This window comes from Delphinapterus leucas, chromosome X (assembly GCF_059928025.1).
Source record: "Delphinapterus leucas isolate spDelLeu-1000000601 "Yukka" chromosome X, BTC_Dleu_Yukka2, whole genome shotgun sequence".
In the NCBI taxonomy this organism is placed as follows: domain Eukaryota; kingdom Metazoa; phylum Chordata; class Mammalia; order Artiodactyla; family Monodontidae; genus Delphinapterus; species Delphinapterus leucas.
The window spans coordinates 86,772,976-86,793,345 of NC_143150.1; the positions used below are offsets into that span (position 1 = coordinate 86,772,976).

General features: G+C 47.9%; 1 protein-coding gene and 1 long non-coding RNA gene across 13 annotated transcripts in view; one reads left to right on the forward strand and one right to left on the reverse strand.

Moving 5' to 3' along the window:
- KDM5C (lysine demethylase 5C) overlaps positions 1-14,947 on the forward strand; it is a 32,056-nt gene extending 17,109 nt beyond the window's left edge. For 3 of the 12 annotated variants that reach the window (XM_089904530.1, XM_022566327.3, XM_022566324.2), the window contains 14 exons: positions 4,001-4,120; positions 4,230-4,424; positions 8,685-8,866; positions 8,956-9,080; positions 9,209-9,356; positions 9,980-10,085; positions 10,810-11,168; positions 11,781-11,919; positions 12,414-12,593; positions 12,749-12,886; positions 13,073-13,672; positions 13,952-14,030; positions 14,160-14,359; positions 14,468-14,947. In XM_089904530.1, the coding sequence (XP_089760656.1) occupies positions 4,001-4,120; positions 4,230-4,424; positions 8,685-8,866; positions 8,956-9,080; positions 9,209-9,356; positions 9,980-10,085; positions 10,810-11,168; positions 11,781-11,919; positions 12,414-12,593; positions 12,749-12,886; positions 13,073-13,672; positions 13,952-14,030; positions 14,160-14,359; positions 14,468-14,827 (2,931 nt within the window). In that variant the 3' untranslated portion in view covers positions 14,828-14,947. Of the gene's footprint in view, positions 1-4,000; positions 4,121-4,229; positions 4,425-8,684; positions 8,867-8,955; positions 9,081-9,208; positions 9,357-9,979; positions 10,086-10,809; positions 11,169-11,780; positions 11,920-12,413; positions 12,594-12,748; positions 12,887-13,072; positions 13,673-13,947; positions 14,031-14,159; positions 14,360-14,467 lie in introns of all 12 variants that reach the window. The other 9 variants (XM_089904526.1, XM_089904529.1, XM_089904525.1 and 6 more) reach the window with 5 other exon arrangements.
- The window catches only part of LOC111170786 (uncharacterized), a 35,780-nt gene continuing 30,329 nt past the window's right edge, over positions 14,920-20,370 (reverse strand). Inside the window, exon 3 of the long non-coding RNA XR_016391369.1 lies at positions 14,920-16,027. This is a non-coding gene — a long non-coding RNA (uncharacterized LOC111170786). The remainder of the gene's footprint in view (positions 16,028-20,370) is intronic.

Sequence of the window (20,370 nt, forward strand, 5' to 3'; positions counted from 1 at the left end):
AACATTTCCATCACCCCAAAAGGATCCCTTGTGCCCTTTTGCAGTCACTCTCCATTCCAACCCCTAGTCCCAGGCAACCACTGATCTGCTAACTCTAAAACTTTGCTTTTTCTAGACAGTTCATATAAATGGAATAATATGTGGTCTTTTTTGTCTGGCTTTTCACTTAGCATAATATTTTTGAGGTTCATCTATGTTATAGCTTGCTTCAGAACTTCATTCCCTTTTGTGATGGAATAATATTATATTGTATGGATATACTACATTTTGTTTGTCCATTCACCAGTTGATGGACTTTTGGGTCATTTTTTAATAGCTGCAGAATGTGAGGAGAGCTTTCTAAAAAAAACTGCATAGGAAACAGTAAAGTGACATTGCCAAAATGAGGGTGCATTAGGTTCTATTTCTGGCTCTGCTACTTGAGGCTTCTGTGGGACTCAGTTTTCACATCTGTAAAATTAAGGCTGGGACTAGATCATTCAGCAAATACTGCTAGAACTCCCTCTGTGTGCAAGGCCTCTGGTCAGCACCCTGAAAGCAAATAAACTAATCCCTGCCTTTAGTCATGTGCAGTTGAGTAGAGGACAAAGGTGAGTAAACAACTGGAATAAAATATTAGAGGTGCTACAAAAGGACAACAGACTGGGTCATTAGGAAGTGGGGGCGGCGGGGGGAGGTCAGGAAAGCATTTGTAGAAGTGGTGACACTTGAAGGAAGAGTAAGGGTTTGCCTGTTGGGGCCGTGGCTTTATCATGTAGATATGGGGATTCAAGTGAGGGGGGGTTCTCAACAGGGACATTACATAATCAGGTTTGCATTTTGGTTGGGGAAGACAATTCTAGTGGTTGGTAATGGGGGCCAGTGCAGTAGTACAAGCAGTAAATACTGATGTTGCCTCTAAGTAGGGAAAGGTTTGAGAAGAAAATGTACTGGAGGTGGGAACTGATACATGGCCTGAATAAATGTGCAGATTCAGTATTGTTAGGATGCTGATTCTCTCCTCATTAGTCTAGAACCCTAGCAGATGAATTGTTGGGTTGAAGGCTGTAAACATTTTAGGTTTTTGGTTATGTGTCAGCGATTTTGCTTTCCAGAGAGAAGTTATTGGTCCCCATAACAGCACTGTACTTATTTCACTGTGTCTTCATCAGCATGGAATGTTCATTTTAAAAAACTTTGCAAGACTTCTTGGTAAAGGCAGCTGATTAAACATACACATGGCTACTTCCATTCCTTACTGAAACTTCACAAAATGCCACAAAGTGATTTTTTTTAAGGTAAAAAAAAAAAAAATCACAGAGATGGGGAAAACAAGAAGAGAGACAATGATAAACAAAATTCTTGAAACGAGGAAATAAGAAAACTGAATCTTAAGCCAGTTCTGGAATATCTGAGAACCAATCTGATTTATACCTCAGTACCCCGCAAGGGTTCAGTAGTTGGTTGCAGCAGACATTCCAGGGAGTAAAGACCAGGGAGTAAAGACGAATGGGGTAAAAATAAAGATTGGTTCATATTTATATAAGAAGCTATGGGAGGGACTTCCCTGGTGGCACAGTGGTTAAGAATCCACCTGCCAGTGCAGGGGACATGGGTTCAAGCCCTGGTCTGGGAAGATCCCACATGCTGCGGAGCAACTAAGCCCGTGTGCCACAACTGCTGAGCCCGCGTGCCACAACTACTGAGCCCGCATGTCACAACTCCTGAAGCCCATGCGCCTAGAGCCTGTGCTCCGCAACAAGAGAAGCCACCGCAATAAGAAGCCCAAGCACCGCAACAAAGAGTAGCCCACGCGCAGCAACGAAGACCCAAATAAATAAATAAATAAATAAATAAATAAATAAATAAATAAATAAGATTTTAAAAGAGCAGCAGCTATGGGATCCCCACCCACACTGGGCAGCTGGAAACGTGACCCTCCCTCACTCTAGCAAAAGACTGTGAGATTTACTTTCAAAGAGGTTGAAATAGATCTCTGGATTGAGGTCTTCTAGGTACAGTTGAGAGTAGAAGTATAGTGAAACTAGTAGGATTCACTGTATACCTACTGAATGCTGAGGTTCTCAGCCATCTTCCTCCACTTGGCTCTTAGAACAATAGCAAGCCAGACCTTTTTCCTTCAGGCAAAAAAATAGGAGAGTTTTCTCTGGGGAATCTGACTGGCCCAAAAGGAAAGACCTAGAGTTTCCCAAACTAAGTGGCTTCACTCTACAGTGGCTCACAGTTGACAAACTTCACCTCTGTACTCAGAACTTTCATTCAGCCTTTTCATTTCTTACTCTTGAATATAACTAGATAGCCACAGATTACCAGACAACTGAGAAAGTTCTAGAATAAACAAAGTAGAACCAAATGGTAAGAAAGCAGCTTGGACAAACAGAGCCTAGGCAGGGAGAAGTAAACTTCAAAAAGAAAAGGAAAGGAAACCTTATTAATACCTTCAGAGATGAGCATATATTGCAAACATAAAATAAGAACAGGATGCTATTTTAAAAGAACATGCTGAGAACGAAAATTAAAATTAAGATAGCAAAAGTGGAAGACGAAAAAAAAAATAAAAATCTTAGAAGATAAACAGTTAAGGAAATCTCCCAGAAAATAGAATAGAAAGATAAAGATGGAAAAAGGTAGAGAAAGTTAGAGAATTTGCTCTGGGGGTTCAATATTCAAATAATTCTCTCTGAAAAGAGAATAAATGAAAACTGAGAGGATCAAATTGTTAAGAAATTGTTCAAGAAAATTTCCCTGAACTGAATGACAGTTTCCAGAATCAGAGGGCCTACCCAGTACATGAATGCAAATAGATCCACACCAAGGTATACCTGGTGAATTTTCATATCAAACAATGGGACCAGAAGACTCCTACAAGCTTTCTGAGAGAGAAAACAGGTTTCATTCAAAACATTAGGAGTCAGAACAGCTTTAGACTTTTCAAAAGCAACACTGGAATCTAGAAGACTAGAGCCGTGCCTTCAAAATTATTTTCTTTCTTTTTTTTTTTTTTTCAAAATGATTTTCAACTTATTATGTGCAGTCAGATTATCAAGGTTGAGAGTAGAATAGAGGCATTTTTTTTAAAAGTTCTTCCCACCGTTTCTCAGGAAGCTGTTGGACGACGTGCTTAAGCACAGCAAAGGAACAAACCAAGAAAGAGGAAGACATGGGATCTAGGAAACAGGAGATCTGTTGTGGGAGAGTGACAGTCCAGGGAGGGCAGCTGGTCCCAATTGAAACAGATCATAAGGCTCCATGAGAGACTGCTACAGAAAGGTGAAAAGTGATAGGAGAGAGGAAAGTTGGACACTTGTCCAAAAGGTTGGGATTAAATTACTAATACATACACAGAAAACTAAGCAAATTGAGACATAGGAGGCTATTTTTAATATAGTCTAGAAGCATGTTATTTAGGGAAGCCCCGGGTCTGCTGATTTTATAACAAATCTTATAGAACCACTTGGTTCTTGAAACTGCTTACATGACTGGTAACAAAAATTAAAGAAAAAACACGTCCAGCTTAATGAAAAGTGATATTTTGAATTTTTAAAAAATTATTAGGGGGCCTCCCTGGTGGCGCAGTGGTTGAGAGTCTGCCTGCTGATGCAGGGGACATGGGTTCGTGCCCCGGTCCAGGAAGATCCCACATGCTGCGGAGTGGCTAGGCCCGTGAGCCATGGCCGCTGAGCCTGCGCGTCTGGAGCCTGTGCTCCGCAACGGGAGAGGCCACAACAGTGAGAGGCCTGCGTACTGCAAAAAAAAAAAAAAAAAAAAAAAAAATAGGGAAGTTGAAATATTTTGGTATACGTACATTTCCTGCTTTTGACTCAAATTTTCCTGTCATCACAAATCAAAACCTTGAGAGCAGAGACCAATGGTCCTTTCTTTCGGAGTTGGAGGGTCTGGGAATCTGTTGTCAGACTGTGTTCCCTGAGACTTTCCTTCCTCTCCTTAAGAACCCTGGACTTAGATCTCTGTCTCAATGACCTTGGCTTTTCTTCCTCAGGTTGTCCGCACAAACCAGTGTGCAGGAGAATTTGTCATTACCTTCCCTCGTGCTTACCACAGTGGCTTTAACCAAGGCTACAACTTTGCTGAGGCTGTCAACTTTTGCACTGCTGACTGGGTGAGTCTGGAGTGTGATGGGATGGCAGGGAGAAGTAGGAGGGTTGTGGGGAGGCTAAGGCACCATCGCCTCCAGACTTGGCCATACTCAACCTTGAACCTGTCCACAGCTGCCAGCTGGGCGCCAGTGCATTGAGCACTACCGCCGGCTCCGAAGATACTGTGTCTTCTCCCATGAGGAACTCATCTGCAAGATGGCTGCCTGTCCAGAGAAGCTGGACCTGAACCTGGCAGCAGCTGTGCATAAGGAGATGTTCATCATGGTTCAGGAGGAGCGGCGTCTACGAAAGGCCCTGCTAGAGAAGGTGGGTGGTGGGGAGAGTGCCCTGGATTGGGTACCCTAGTCTGGCAGAGGTGGGGGGGAGGAAGAAGTAGAAGATGTAGCCACTTCTCTTAGGGAGTAGTGAAAAGAACTAGACACATCTGGATTGGAAACTACAATTCCATTCTCTACCATTTACTAATAACTGTTAGTAAGTTAATTTACTTCACTGAGCATCAGTATCCCCATCTGAAAAAAAATGGGGATGATAATAGTGCTTTTTTTTGGGATAGTTGAGTGGATTTAAGATGTTTGTTAAGTAAGTGACCCATAGCAGGTGCTGTTATTGCTAATGATGTTATTACATCATTATTTAAATAACCCAAGACCAACTGACATATGAAACCCCCACTTGCTGGTAAGCTGGATAACCTTTTCAAGTTAGTTAACCTCTCATAGTCTCACTTTCCCACTCTGTAAAATGGGAATAAATACCTCACTTGCAGGGTGGTTGTAAAGCTTGAGTAAGGTGATTTATGTCAAAGCATCTATTGCTGCACTTGCAGTGTAGCAGATGCTATTATTGGTAATATTAGTACATGAAGAAAATGATAGAAATATGGAACATTTCTTAAGAAATGCCATTTTATTACACTCATATAGTTCAGTAGCTCAAACTAGGTTAATATTACTGAGTAGAAGGCGGTCTTCCTTTAATAGATTTCTCATAACATGTCAGTTTCGTTTGTAGATGAGTGGGACCGCTATTCATGTAGTTCAGCTGCCTTCTTTTTTTTTTTTTTTTAATGTGGTACGTGGGGCCTCTCACTGTTGTGGCCTCTCCCGTTGCGGAGCACAGGCTCCAGACGTGCAGGCTCAGTGGCCATGGCTCACAGGCCTAGCCGCTCCGCGGCATGTGGGATCCTCCCAGACCGGGGCACGAACCTGTGTCCCCTGCATCGGCAGGCAGACTCTCAACCACTGCGCCACCAGGGAAGCCCCAGCTGCCTTTTTAAAGCTCCAAACTTGTCCAGTTAGGGAGTTGACTTAGTGAGAGTCCTCCATAGGATTACAAAGGAATGCTGGTCCTGAGGAATCCCTTGCTGGATCCCTTTTCTTAAAATAAGAAAATTTAGGGTAATACTTTCTTATTTTAAAGCTCATTTATAACTTTCCTATGAGCATGGGTTGTAAGGAGAATTGCAGCTATGGTAAGTGTTGGAAGTCTGGGGCCTGTCAGTCTGTGGTATTAGTTGGTGAGCCCCTGGGCTTTTCTAGGCATCATTTGCTCTCTCTGTTCAGTGCTGTTATTGAATGATCACTCTGGGGCTGTGCTACACTACAGAAGGAGTCAAAGCAAGGTGGGAAAAGATGTTTCCATCCTAACACTCAGAATTCTCTACACTTGGCCCTTACCTAAGGAGAAGGGTTCTGGACCCTGTAAATTCTGTAAAAGATTGTGTGTGTGTGTGTGTTTGAGTCCTTTTCTGGGGAGAGGGCTCATAGCTTGCATCCAGTTCTCAAAGGAGTCCATGATCCAAGAATACCTAGGGGCTTCATCCTTTTAGCAGCATTCTCTGGCTTCAGAATCAAAATAGGCTGCAGACAGATTCTCACTTTGGGCAAGTTACTCTCTCTGAGACTTAGTTTCCTCCTTAGCAAAATGAGACAGGCCTGTGAAATAGGTATCCTTATCTGAAGATTAGAGCCAATATCAGTAAATATTTGTTGAGCACCTATTCTTTTTTCCCCTCCTATAGTCATCATGTTGTACATTGGATCCCCCAAACTTATTTATCTTCTAACTGGAAGTTTGTATCCTTTGAGCAGCGTCTCCATATTTTCCCTACCTCCCTAGCCCTTGACCACCACCATGCTACTGTTTTTCTTTTTTTTTTCTTTCTGGCTGCATTGCAAGCCGGCTTGCAGGATCTCAGTTCCCTGACCAGGGACTGAACCCAGGCCTTGGCAGTGAAAGCCCGGAATCCTAACCACTAGGCCACCAGGGAACTCCCACTACTCTGTTTCTATGAGTTTGGCTTTTTTAGATTCCATATATAAGTGATATCCTATAATACTTGTCTTTTTTGTCTGATTTGTTTGACTTAGTATAATGTCCTTAAGGTCCATCCATGTTGTTACAAATGGCAGGATTTATGTCTTATGGCTGAATAATATTCCATTTTATATGTGTATGTATGAATACACACACACACATCCCACATATTTATCCATTCATCCACTAATGGACTCCTAGGTTATTTCCATATTTTGGCTATTGTGAATAATGCTGCAGTCAACATGGGAGTGCAGATATCTCCTTGAGATCCTGGTTTCATTTCCTTTGGATATATACCCAGAAGAGGGATTTCTGGATCATATGGTAGTTCTATTTTTAATTTTTTGAGGAACCTTCATACTGTTTTCCAAAGTGACTGCACCAATTCGCATTCCCACCGCAGTGCACAAAGGTTCCTTTGTCTCCACATTCTCTCCAACACTTGTTATCTCTTGTCTTTTTGATAATAAGCCATTCTGACAGGTGTGAGGTGATAATTATGGTTTTGATTTGCATTCCCTGATGATTAGTGATGTTGCACATCTTTTCATGTACCTATTGGCCATTTGTATGTCTTCTTTGGAAAAACGTCTATTCAGGTCCTTTGCCCAATTTTTATTCGGATTGTTTGGTTTTTTTGCTGTTGAGTTGTATGATTCCTTTATATATTTTGGATATTAACCCTTTAGCAGATAGACAGTTTGCGGATATTCTCTCCCGTTCCATGGGTTGCCTTTTGATTTTGTTGATAGTTTCTTTTGCTGTGCAGATGCTTTTTAGTTTGATGTAGTCCCACTTATTTATTTTTGCTTTTGTTGCTTGTGCTTTTTAGGTATCACGTACAAGAAATCATTGCTAAGACCAATGTCCAGGAACATTTTCCCTATATTTTCTTCTAGGAGTTTTATGGTTTCAGGTCTTATGTTTAAGTCTTTAATCCATTTCAAGTTAATTTTTGTGAGTGATATAAGATAAAGGTCCAGTTTCATTCTTCCGCATATGATTATCCAGTTTTCCCAGGACCAGTTATCAAAGAGACTGTCCTTTCCCCATTGAGTATTCTTGGCTTCTTTGCCAAATATTAGTTAACTATATATACGAGAGTTTATTTTGGGGCTTAATTCTGTTCCATTGGTCTGTTTTTATGCCATTACCATACTGTTTTGATTACTACAGCCTTGTAATATAGTTTGAAATCAGGAAACTTCATACCCCCAGCTTTGTTTTTCTTTCTCAAGATTACTTTGGCTATTCAGGGCCTTTTGTAGTTCCACTATTCTAAGTGCTAAGATACTTTTCTAGGTCCTTAGTCACTTTACCTTTGTTAATCCTCATAACAACCCAATGACGATAGTACTGTTGTCTCCATTTTACAAAGTAGGGAAACTGAAACCCAGAGAGGTTTAAATAATTTACTCAATATCAACGCAGCTAGGTTTGTAATGTTCAGTGGACTCATCTTATGAGCAGGATTTGTAATGTGCAGAGCGCATTTGTGGCGGAGCGGGATTTGTAATGTACAATGGACTTATGCAGAAGTTAGGTTGGTATAGAAGACAAAAATGTTAGAATCAAAATTTCCCTCTAAAATCCCTAAAATTGCCCATAATGTATAGCATTATATTGTCTTTCAATTACTCCAAGATAGCTGGCTTTTCCTCCATTTTTGGAAGGGATTGCTTTTTCTTCATCTAATCAACAGATAAAGTCATTGGCTTAGGTTTGGAGGCCATGTTTTTTTGGGGGGGAAAATTGTATCTTTAAACACTGAACACAAGCACGTAGAGTTTATTTCTCTAAGTTATAGATGTGTGTGCAGTGGATAAAGCAGCCAGCACAGTGCCTGGAACACAGTGGGCGCTGAGTGCCTGGAAGCTAGCATTATTCCCCAGCACATGGCACTTCGCTTGGCCACTTCCACATATTGCCATCTCTCTGGAGCCTTAGTCCACCACTTTCCTCACCTTCTCTCACCCCGAAGGTCCTTTCTGCTGATCTGAATCTTACCTGATTTTTCTCGCTCTCAGCCCACACTGATCTTACCCTGCTTCATGTGATTCCCCCAGCTTTGAGAGTTTGGACTTCACAAAGGCAGTGTGCTCTGTGGAGTTTTGTCTCCCCCACAGCTCTTAGCACAGATTTGAGTCTAATGTGGGGCTCAGTGAGTCTACTGTGGGGCTCAGTGGTGGCTGAGTTAGGGGTTTCTGCAGCCCTCTTCTTGTTCTATATAATGAACACCCCCAGGGCATCACGGAAGCTGAGCGAGAGGCTTTTGAGCTGCTCCCGGATGATGAGCGCCAGTGCATCAAGTGCAAGACCACGTGCTTTCTATCAGCCCTAGCCTGCTATGACTGCCCAGACGGCCTTGTCTGCCTTTCCCACATCAATGACCTCTGCAAGTGCTCCAGTAGCCGGCAGTACCTGCGGTGAGCAGGGGGCCTACCTGGAGGAAGTGGGCTGAGGAGGGGGATGCAGAACTGGGCCAGATGTGCTCTTCCCTGCCCTCTTCCTCCAGATATCGGTACACCTTGGATGAGCTCCCTGCCATGCTCCATAAGCTGAAGGTCCGGGCTGAGTCCTTTGACACCTGGGCCAACAAAGTGCGAGTGGCCCTGGAGGTGGAGGATGGGCGGAAGCGCAGTGAGTGATGGGGGGACGGAGGGACTCCACAGGCAAGTTCTATTCCCTTTTCTTCTGTACTCCCCCACCCCCTTCCTCTGCCTTTACTCAATACTGCCTGCTCCTTGCTGCTCTCATTCTCTCTCCAGGCCTTGAAGAGCTGAGGGCACTGGAGTCTGAGGCCCGTGAGCGGAGATTTCCTAACAGTGAGCTGCTGCAGCGACTAAAGAACTGCCTGAGCGAGGCAGAGGCTTGCGTGTCCCGGGCTCTGGGGCTGGTCAGCGGCCAGGAAGCTGGGTATGGAAGCATGAGGCGTTGGGCACAGGTAGCCTGCTGAGGAGCCAGCACCTAAGAGAAGGACTATGGCGGGGGGAGGGGTGGACTCTGAGTACCATTAGGCAGATGACATCAGCAGGAAGCTGACAAGCACTGCAGTTGGAGGCGTTGGGGAGGGCAAGGAGGCCAGGCAACTAGAATGGAGGGGAGCGCCCCAGTGCTAAGAAAGCTAGGAATGTTTCTTTTTATCGGTACCTGAAGGTACTGATTTCAGAGAGGCCGAGGGATTTTGTGGGCAGGGAGGTGTTGTGGGAGGTTTAGGGACAAGAAAAGGACACAGAAGCATAAACTGATCATAGAGTTCACAGTAGAAGATGGATTAAAATTGTCCAGCTTCTGTTACCATCAATTTATAAGCTTCCCCCACCAAATATATACTATATTCCTCTCTTCTAATTCTTTCCCCCCATCATATGAACTTGCATGTATCTGAAAACCCTCCCTCTAACCTGGGCATTTGTGGGGAACTGTGAAGTATGAGAGGTCAAGGTGGGCAGGGATGAGGAAAGGTGTTGGGCCTTAGCACAGAGATGGAGGGAGGGGACTGGGTTTGGACTTGAAACCCTACATGTGAAACTCCATAGCCCCTACAGGGTGGCTGGTCTACAGATGACCCTGGCTGAGCTCCAGGCCTTTCTGGACCAGATGAACAACCTGCCTTGTGCCATGCACCAGATTGGGGATGTCAAGGTGAGGAAGGGTGGACTTGAAGTGCTGCTGAGGGATCGGGGTGGGGGGTTGGGGGACCTGAGCAGTAGGCCATTCTTGGCTTCTTTCAAAAGTTGCAAGTATTTGGGCAAGACAGGATGCACGTGTGAGAATAACAGGAGGTAAGAGGCAACGGGTTTTTAGCAAATTGCCTCTTAGAAATGGGATTTGAGGGGCAGGTGACAAGGGTACAGGTACAGGATGCATATAGTCAAGGGAAGGTTTCCTGGTGGAGGTGGAAGAGGAGAAAGGAAGTAACAAGGATGTTTGTGGGCCTGGAAAGCTGAGTCAAGTTCAGGAAGGTAGAGGAGTGGGATGGAGAGGGCAGTGGACACCAGTATGAGTGTAGAGATTGTGAGAAGGCCAAGCATAGCAGAGCATTTTTAGGACAGAGGGTCTCCTGATGCTATACATCAAAATCCTCTGGGGACTTAAATAAAGCACAGGCTCCTGACCAACCCCTATTAAGAATCTCAAGGAGTGGACCCAGAGATCTGCATTTTAACAGATGCCACAGGGTATTCTATCGGGCAGTGAGTGTTGGGAACCACTGCTTAGGGCCTGGCAAAGGAAGAGAGCCCAGCCCATGCTAGGCTCTCCTCGCAATTACTGGAGGGTAAGAAGGTAGGTAGGGCAGGGGTACGTGGTGGTGGGACTTCTGTGTGAGCCCTGCTGAGGATTTTGTTCTTTATCTGTGTCCTGGTAGGGTATTCTGGAACAGGTGGAAGCCTACCAGGTTGAAGCCCGTGAGGCCCTGGCCTCATTGCCCTCCAGTCCGGGGCTCCTGCAGTCCCTGCTGGAGAGAGGGCGGCAGCTGGGGGTGGAGGTACCTGAGGCCCAGCAGCTCCAGCGGCAGGTGGAACAGGCGCGATGGCTGGATGAGATGAAACGCACACTGGCCCCCTCAGCCCGAAGGGGCACCCTGGCTGTCATGCGGGGACTGTTGGTCGCGGGTGCCAGTGTAGCCCCTAGCCCTGCTGTGGACAAGGCCCGAGCTGAACTGCAGGAGCTACTGACCATTGCTGAACGCTGGGAGGAGAAGGCCCATCTCTGCCTGGAGGCCAGGTGGGTCTAGCTTCTTCCCCTCCCTGCTCTACTGCAACCTTCAAAGTTTAGCAGAGAAGCTGAAGATGATTCCCATGGGTGGCCTTGGGCACCAGACTCCTGTGTTGGTGTATTGACTATCCTCGCCTTTTTTGTTTCCTATCTTTTTTTTTTTTTTAAACTCCATAGTACACGTAGAGGCAGAGATAGTCTTACGGAGAAGCAGAGATGGACAGATACAGAGCTATATAGAGGACTAGCTCCACAGGCTGACGTGTGCACACACTCACAAGCACAAGTACCAAAAGGCAGATGGACAGGTGTCAGTAGAAAGACACCATGCATGGGACAGTCTGACAAAGTGCAGCACCAGGTTAATACTGCAGGTTGTGTGTGTAGGCACTGCCAACAGGCTGACAGACTGGTGGACAAGCAGAGGCATGGAGGTATGGCAGAAGTTGGGTGCGTGCAATCTGGAGCAAGCAGGGACTGACAGCCATGCGTAGGCAAAATACAAGCAAATAGGCCCAAGCAGCAGCCCCAGGGGCTCATACCGCTGTATCTGGAAGTCAGGCTGGGCTTCTGGTTAGGCAGACCACCCCACACTGAGGCCTCTCTTTTCCCTACCTTTAGGCAGAAGCATCCACCAGCCACGCTTGAGGCCATAATTCATGAGGCAGAAAACATCCCTGTTCACCTGCCCAACATCCAGGCTCTCAAGGAGGCTCTTGCTAAGGCCCGGGCCTGGATTGCTGATGTGGACGAGATCCAAGTGAGGACCCTGTTGCACACCCCCCCCCCCCCGCCCCGTTCACCCGACACCTTCAGTCCAGCTGGGAGAGATGGCATACATTGCCTTGTGCTGGGTTGAGTTGGGTTGGCTAGAAAGAGGAAGGGGTCACAGCACATCGTGAGGAGGCAAAACGTGCTTGGTGAGCATTGTGAAGAAGGGTTGCAAGGCTGGCCTGAGGGAAGATAGGATGCTGGTTAGGATGAGAATGGTGGGGGGCAGGGAGGATAGAAGAGGCAAACCACAACAAAATAACTAGTCTGGTGGTCCTGGGGACTGACTGGATATCCAGAGGCTGAGCCAATGGATGTAGGAGTTGTAAGAGAGAGCCAGGTGGGTGTACCTTCCTTAGGATGATCCCTGTTTTTTCTGCCTCAAGACTGATTCCAGTCTGTCTTCCCAGCTCAGGGCCAGGCACAGAGTAGCATCATAGATGTTGGCAAGTTGAACTGAGCTTTCTCTTGCCCCTGTCCCAGAATGGTGATCACTACCCCTGCCTGGATGACTTGGAGGGCCTGGTGGCTGTTGGCCGGGACCTACCTGTGGGGTTGGAGGAGCTGAGACAGCTAGAGCTGCAGGTACTGACGGCACACTCCTGGAGGGAGAAGGCCTCCAAGACCTTTCTCAAGAAGAATTCTTGCTACACTCTGCTGGAGGTGAGGCCTAGGACCCTAACCCACAGCCTCTCCTGCCTCTGGCCCAGCTGTTGAGACAGCTCATATGAGTGGGGCTTTGGGGGTGCTGGGCAGGGGAGGGAGGGGGTGGGAGTGAGGGGAAGCCTGGACATTCCTCTTTTGTCTGCTTGCCTCAGGTGCTCTGCCCATGTGCAGACGCCGGCTCAGACAGCACCAAGCGCAGCCGGTGGATGGAGAAGGAGCTGGGGTTGTACAAATCTGACACAGAGTTGCTGGGGCTGTCTGCGCAGGACCTCAGGGACCCAGGCTCTGTGGTAAGGAGCTTGGGCCCAGATGGGGAGAAGAGCCTGGTGACAGTAGTGTCTGAGCCAGGTGGCCATGAGCAGCAGACTGCTTGCTCCCTGGGCCTCAGTTCTCCTGGTTTGGGAGTGGGGTATTCATGGTGCCAGAGAAGGAGGGTTGGGGTGCTGACCTCTCCTCCCCTGTCCTGGGCACGGCAGATCGTGGCCTTCAAGGAGGGGGAACAGAAGGAGAAGGAGGGAATTCTGCAGCTGCGTCGCACCAACTCCGCCAAGCCCAGTCCACTGGCATCATCGACCACAGCTTCCTCTGCAACCTCCATCTGTGTGTGTGGGCAGGTGCCAGCTGGGGTGGGAGCTCTGCAGTGTGACCTGTGTCAGGACTGGTTCCATGGGCGATGTGTGTCGGTACCCCGCCTCCTCAGTTCCCCAAGGCCCAGTCCCACCTCATCCCCACTGCTGGCCTGGTGGGAGTGGGACACCAAATTCTTGTGTCCGCTGTGCATGCGCTCACGGCGCCCACGCCTGGAGACCATCCTGGCACTGCTGGTAGCGCTGCAGAGACTGCCTGTGCGGCTGCCTGAGGGTGAGGCCCTGCAGTGCCTCACAGAGAGGGCCATCAGCTGGCAAGGCCGTGCCAGGCAGGCTCTGGCCTCTGAGGATGTGACTGCTGTGTTGGGACGGCTGGCCGAGCTTCGCCAGCGGCTGCAGGCTGAACCCAGGCCCGAGGAGCCCCCTACCTACCCTTCAGCCCCTGCCTCTGACCCTCTCAGAGAAGGCAGTGGCAAGGATATGCCTAAGGTGAGCTGCACAGCCCAGCTCTTTCGCCCTCAAATTCCTGTCTCCTAGCCCTCACCCTTACTTAGGCTCCAGCCCTGTCCCTGCTCTATGACTTTTGGTCTCCTTTGGCCTGGCCTCCCTGCCCCGTTCTGCCTCCTCTCCAGATCCCTGCAATGCTCCGTGCCGGCAGCCTGTGTCTGCCCTCCTCCCGGAGGTGGAGGGTCCCAAGTCTGAGGTTGTGGGGGAGCAATCGGGCCTGGTTCTTCAGTTACCGCTACCAGTCCTTGCTCTCTTCGGCAGGTGCAGGGGTTGCTGGAGAATGGAGACAGCATGACCAGTCCCGAGAAGGTAGCCCCGGGGGAGGGCTCAGGTAAGAGAGGTAGGTTTAGGTGTGGGTAGGCTGTTTATTGGATTTCACCAGAGTGACCCACGTGGTCCTCGGCTCTGTCGGGGGGGAGGGTACGACCGGGAGCAGCCTCTAACCCAGCTTGTCCCCGCAACCCCTCAGACCTGGAGCTGCTGTCCTCGCTGTTGCCACAGTTGACTGGCCCTGTGTTGGAGCTGCCTGAGGCAACCCGGGCCCCCCTGGAGGAGCTCATGTTGGAGGGGGATCTGCTTGAGGTGACCCTGGATGAGAACCACAGCATCTGGCAGCTGCTGCAGGCTGGGCAGCCTCCAAACCTGGAGCGGATCCGCACACTTCTGGAGGTGAGGAGAGGAGGGATCATGGGCAGGGATGGGAGGTCAGGCCAAGCAGGCAGGGAGCCCAGGCCTGACCACTGTCCCGCACTTCTCTTTGCCCGTTGGTGATCACAGCTGGAGAAGGCAGAGCGCCATGGGAGCCGAGCACGGGGCCGGGCGCTGGAGAGGCGGCGGCGGCGGAAGGTGGATCGGGGTGGGGAGGGCGATGACCCAGCCCGAGAGGAGCTAGAGCCAAAGAGGGTACGGAGCTCAGGGCCAGAGGCCGAGGAGGCCCAGGAGGAGGAGGAGCTGGAGGAGGAGACTGGGGGTGAGGGCCCACCCCTGCCCACCACTGACAGCCCCGGCACCCAGGAGAACCAGAATGGCTTGGAGCCAGTGCTAGGGGCCAGTTCAGGCTCCTCGGCCCCTTTCTCCACTTTGACTCCCCGGCTGCACGTGCCCTGCCCGCAGCAGCCGCCTCAGCAACAATTGTGACAGTGGCTGAGCCTAGCACAGACCCCAACAGAGACCCCTTGGCCTCAAGGATCCTCTTTCTGACCATCAGGCCTGCTTCTTGGGAGGTGGGCGAGTAGGGGGGATGGCCACCCCCCCACCCCAGCCCATCCCCGAGTCCCTTGACTTTTATATTCTGACTCCAAGGTATTGTTCAGACCTCAGCTCCTGGGGGCCGGCCCCTGGAGTCCCCCTCCCTGGTAGCCTCTAACCAGCATTCCCAGACACCTGAGGCAGATAGACAGATGGGCAGGTGGGCAGGGGGGTGGCTGGGGCTGGGCCGGCACCATTCCAGAGACACGGCCAGTGCATATGCAAACTGGGGGAATCTCCTCTCCCTTCTCTCCCCAGTTGTGGCCCTCGCCAGGCCATGCTACACTAACCTCACCTCTCCCTCTCACTCTTTCTCCTCCTTCCCCCCTTCTCCTGCCTCCCTCCTCCCTTTGCCTCCTTCTCCTCCCTTCCCCTGACTGTTCCACCCAGGAGGAGGAAACTTCACATAGCTGTGCTCACAGTTTTTTATTTTAAATGAATTTGGCTGGGAGCTGAGCAGGGCTCCCTGTGATCTGAAGAAAGCTTTTGGTGCTTGTCCTCACTACCACCTTGATCTTCCCTCCATGTCCTGCCCTGTCTCCTTTCCTCCTCCTGGGTTCATGTTGTAATAAAAGAAGATTGTTGGTGTGTAATTAATTTGTTCAAAAGAAAAAAAAAGCAAAACAAGAAACTTGGTTCCAACTGAAGCCTATTTTAATTTTATTTTATTATTTTCCTCTTGTTAGAAATAAAACCCTTAGCAACATTTTTTGGAAACATGTTTCTGAAGTGCATTTCTCTGTGGTGGGGGAGAACAGTGTCAGATACTATTTTAGGCTTTGTGGGCCAAGAGGAAAAACCAAGTGGATAACCAGTGTTCCTAAGGCCATATACTGAGTACTTTATCCTTTCTCCTTTCCTCCTTTTTTTTTTTTTTTTTTTGTTTTTTCCGGTACGCGGGCCTCTCACTGTTGTGGCCTCTCCCGTTGTGCTGTTGTGGAGCACAGGCTCCAGACGCGCAGGCTCAGCGGCCATGGCTCACGGGCCCAGCCGCTCCACGGCATGTGGGATCTTCCCGGACCAAGGCACGAACCCGTGTCCCCTGCATCGGCAGGCGGACTCTCAACCACTGCGCCACCAGGGAAGCCCCTAGAGGAACAGAATTTAAGGATGAATTTCTGAATTGGTTCTGGGGTTTCTGGAATTGGCTTTCTAATCTGATTAGATTTTAGAGACACTAATGACTATCCCAGTAGTAAAGAGAGCACGGATATTCCATCGCATGAACTGCTTATAGAGATACACAAAATATTACCAGTGGATACTCATAATCAACCACTCATAAGAAGCAAGGATCTGGGTGACTGTGTATTTTTGAACATGTTTCTTAAATTAATGACTATAATGAGCTTGGCTGGTTGCTCCTAATGTTGCTCTACAAAGTGGGGAAAGTAAAGACCAGCTCAAGGATTTGAATTCCCAGCACAAGAGCCACATAAATGACCTGAAAGCTTGTAGGTGTGCCCTGGAGACCCTTATCTCCTGTAGTTGCAGGGCTGAGATTGCTGAAAATCAAACCCAGAATCTCATCCTGCAACTGGCTGAATTTCAACACAAGTTGAATTCCTGGCCTTACAGGGTGTGTCCCCTGTTAAAGTGAGAGAGCATGGATGGGGAACGAATAGGATCCTGAAAGTTGGAATGGTGAGCCCAGGTCTCCTTGAGGAACACTGCCAAAAGTTCATACTGTTAATCTTTCTCTCAGCCTTCCCCAAAGGGACCTACAGCCTTTTACCAGGGTAACCGTGCATTGAGTAAAAGGAAATAATCAGATCTTTGGGGGACTACTGGACACTGGCTCTGAACTGACACTGTTTCCAGGAGACCACTCTGGTCCGCCAGTTAGAGTAGCAGCTTATGGAGGTAAGGGGATCAATGGAGTTTTAGCTCAGCTCTGTCTCACAGTGGGCCTCGTGGGTTCCCAAACCCATCTTATGATTCTTTCCCCAGTCACAGAATGCATACTTGGAGTAGATCTACTCAGCAGCTGGCAGAATCCCTACATTGTTTCCCTGACCTGTGGAGTGAGGGCTATTATGGTGGGAAATTGCAAATGGAAGCCATTAGAACTGCCTCTACCTAGGAAAATAGTAAACTAAATGCAGTACTGCATTCCTGAGGGATTGCAGAGATTAGTTTCACCTTCAAGGACTTGAAAGATGCAGGGGTGGTGATTCCCATCATATCCCTATTCAACTCTATTTGGCCTGTGTGGAAGACAGATGGATCTTGGAGAATTGACAGTGGATTATTGCAAGCTTAACCAGGTGGTGACTCCGACTGCAGCTGCTGTACCAGATGTGGTTTCACTGAGCAAATTAACACATCCCTTGGTACCTGGTATGCAGTTATTCACCTAGCAAATGCTTCTTCTCCATCCCTGTCCATAAGGCCCACCAGAGGCACTTTGCTTTCAGCCAGCAAAGCCAGAAATACACCTTCACTGTCCTACAGTTGTATAACAACTCTCCAGCCCTATGTCATAATTTAGTTCGCACGTAGCTTTATTACCTTTCCTTTCCATGTGATATCACACTGGTCCATCACACTGATGACATTATGCTGACTGGATCTAGTGAGCAAGAAGTAGCAACTACTGTAGACTTACTGGTAAGGCATTTACACATCAGAAGGTAGGATATAAATCTGACAAAATTTAGCAGCCTTCTATGTCAGTGAAATTTCTAGGGGTCCAGTGGCATGGGGCATGTTGAGATAACCCTTCTAAGGTGAAGAGTAAATTATTGTAGCCGGAGGTCCTACAACTAAAAATGAGCCACAGTGCCTAGTGGGCCGCTTTGGATTTGGGATGCAACATAGTCACTTGGGTGTGTTACTCTGGCCCATTTACCAAGTGACCCAAAAATCTAGTTTTGAGTGGGGCCCAGAACAAGAGAAGGCTCTGCAACAGAGCTAGGCTTCTGTGCAAGCTGCTCTGTCACCTGGGCCATGTCATCCAGCAGGTCCAATTGTGCTTGAAGTGTCAGTGACAGATAGGGATGCTGTTTGGAGCCTTTGGCAGGCTCCTATAAGTGAATCGCAGCCCAGGCCTTTAGGATTTTGGAGCAAGATCCTACCATCATCCACAGATAACTACTCTCTTTTTGAGAAACAGCTCTTGGCCTGCTACTGGGCCTTAGTAGAGAATGAACACTTGACCATGGGCCACCAAGTTACCATGTGACCTGAGCTTCCCATCATGAACTAGGCATATGTGACCCACCAGTCATAAAGTTGGGCGTGCACAGCAACACTCCATCATCAAATGGAATTAGTATATACAATATATGATCGGGTCCGGGCAGGTCCTGAAGGCACAAGTAAGTTACATGAAGAAGTGGCCCAAATGTCCACGGCCCCCACTCCTACACTGCCTTCTCTCCCCCTACACTGCCTTCTCTCCTGCACCTATGGCCTCATGGGGAGTTCCCTACGATCAGTTGACAGAGGAAGAAAAGTCTCGGGCCTGGTTTATAGATGGTTCTGCACAACATGCAGACACCACCCTAAAGAGGACAGTTACAGCACTACAGCCCCTCTCTGGGACATTCCTGAAGGACAGTGGTGAAGGAGATTCCTCCCAGTGGGCAGAACTTTGGGCAGTACTCCTGGTTGTTCACTTTGCTTGGAAGAAGAAATGGCCACACATGTGATTACATATCGATTCATGGGCTGTGGCCAATGGTTTGGCTGCATGGTCAGGCACTTAGAAAGAACATGATTGGAAAATAGGTGACAAGGAAATTTTGGGAAGAGGTATGTGGATAGACCTCTCTGAATGGGCAAAAACCATGAAGATATTTGTATCCCATGTGAATGCTCCCTAAAGCGTGACCTTAACAGAGGAGGATTTTAATAATCAAGTGGATAGGATGACCCATTCTGTGGACACCAGTCAGCCTCTTTCCCCAGCTACCCCTGTCTCATCGCCCAATGGGCTCATGAACAAAGTGGCCAAGGTGGCAGCAATGGGGGTTGTGCAGGGGCTCCGCAACATGAACTTTCATTCATTAAAGCTGACCTGGCTACGGCCACCACCGAATAACCCATTTGCCAGCAGCAGAGACCAACGCTGAGCCCCCTCTACAGCACCATTCCCCGGGGTGATCAGCCTGGTGGCAGGTTGGTTACACTGGACCACTCCCAGCACGGAAGGGGAAGCATTTTGTCTTTACTGGAATAGACACTTACTCTGGATAAGGGTTTGCCTTCCTTACACTTAATGCTTCTCCTAAAACCACTACCCATGGACTTACAGAATGCTTTCTTTTATGTACCATGATGGTGTTCCACACAGCACTGATTCTGATAAAGGAACTCACCAAAAGTGCAGCAATGGGCCCATGCTTATGGAATTCACTGGTGTTACCACGTTCCTTACCATCCCAAAGCCGCTGGCCTGATGAATAGTTGAATGGCCTTTAGAAGAGTCAGTTACAGGGTCAGTTAGGTGGCAATGCCTTGCAGGGCTAGAGCAGTATGTGATGTTGTTTCTCCCATAGTCAGGATTCATGGGTCCAGGAATCGGGTAGAAACAGGAGTGGCACCACTCAAATTATCCCTGGTGACTCACTAGCAAAATGTTTGCTTCCCGTTCCCATGACCTTATGCTCTGTTGGCCTAGAGGGCTTAGTCCCAAAGGGAGGAATGCTTCCACAAGGACACACAACAATGATTCCACTGAACTGGGAGTTAAGACCAGCTGCCCCACCACTTTGGGCTCCTCATGCCTCTGAATCAATAGGCAAAGAAGGGAGTTACTTTGCTGGTTGGGGTGACTCATCTCGACTACCAAGGGAAAACTGGGCTGCTACTCCATAACAGAGGTAAGAAAGAGCATGTCTGCAACACAGGAGATGCCCTAGGTATCTCTTAGTATTATATATCCTGTGATTAAACTAAATGAAAAACTACAACAACCCAATCCAGGCAGGATTAGTAATGGTCCAGATCCTTCAGGAATGAAGGACTGCGTCACTCCATTGGGTAAAGAACTACGACCAGCTGAGGTGCTTGCTAAAGGCAAAGGAAATACGGAATGGGTAGTGGAAGAAGGTGGTTATAAATACCAGCCATGACAATATGGTCATTTACAGAAATGAGGACAACTTTCATGACTAGTGTCTCTTTATTTTGAGATATATATATATATATATATATATATATAAAATCTTTGTTTTCTTCCCTTTCTTATCCCCTTATCATGTAAAATAAGATGTATTCACTTTATATCATAATATTTAAGTATTGTTAACTTTACATCATAGTATTTAAGTTATGGGATGTCAAAGAGAAGAGTAAACATCACACAAGGACTTTACCTCCTCTTCTGGGGAAGGGGTTAGTGCATTTTTGGTTGTATACAGGATAGTTGTATCATGTTAGGTGGAAGGATAACCTTTTTATTATCTTCATTTAGAGATTAAGTGTGA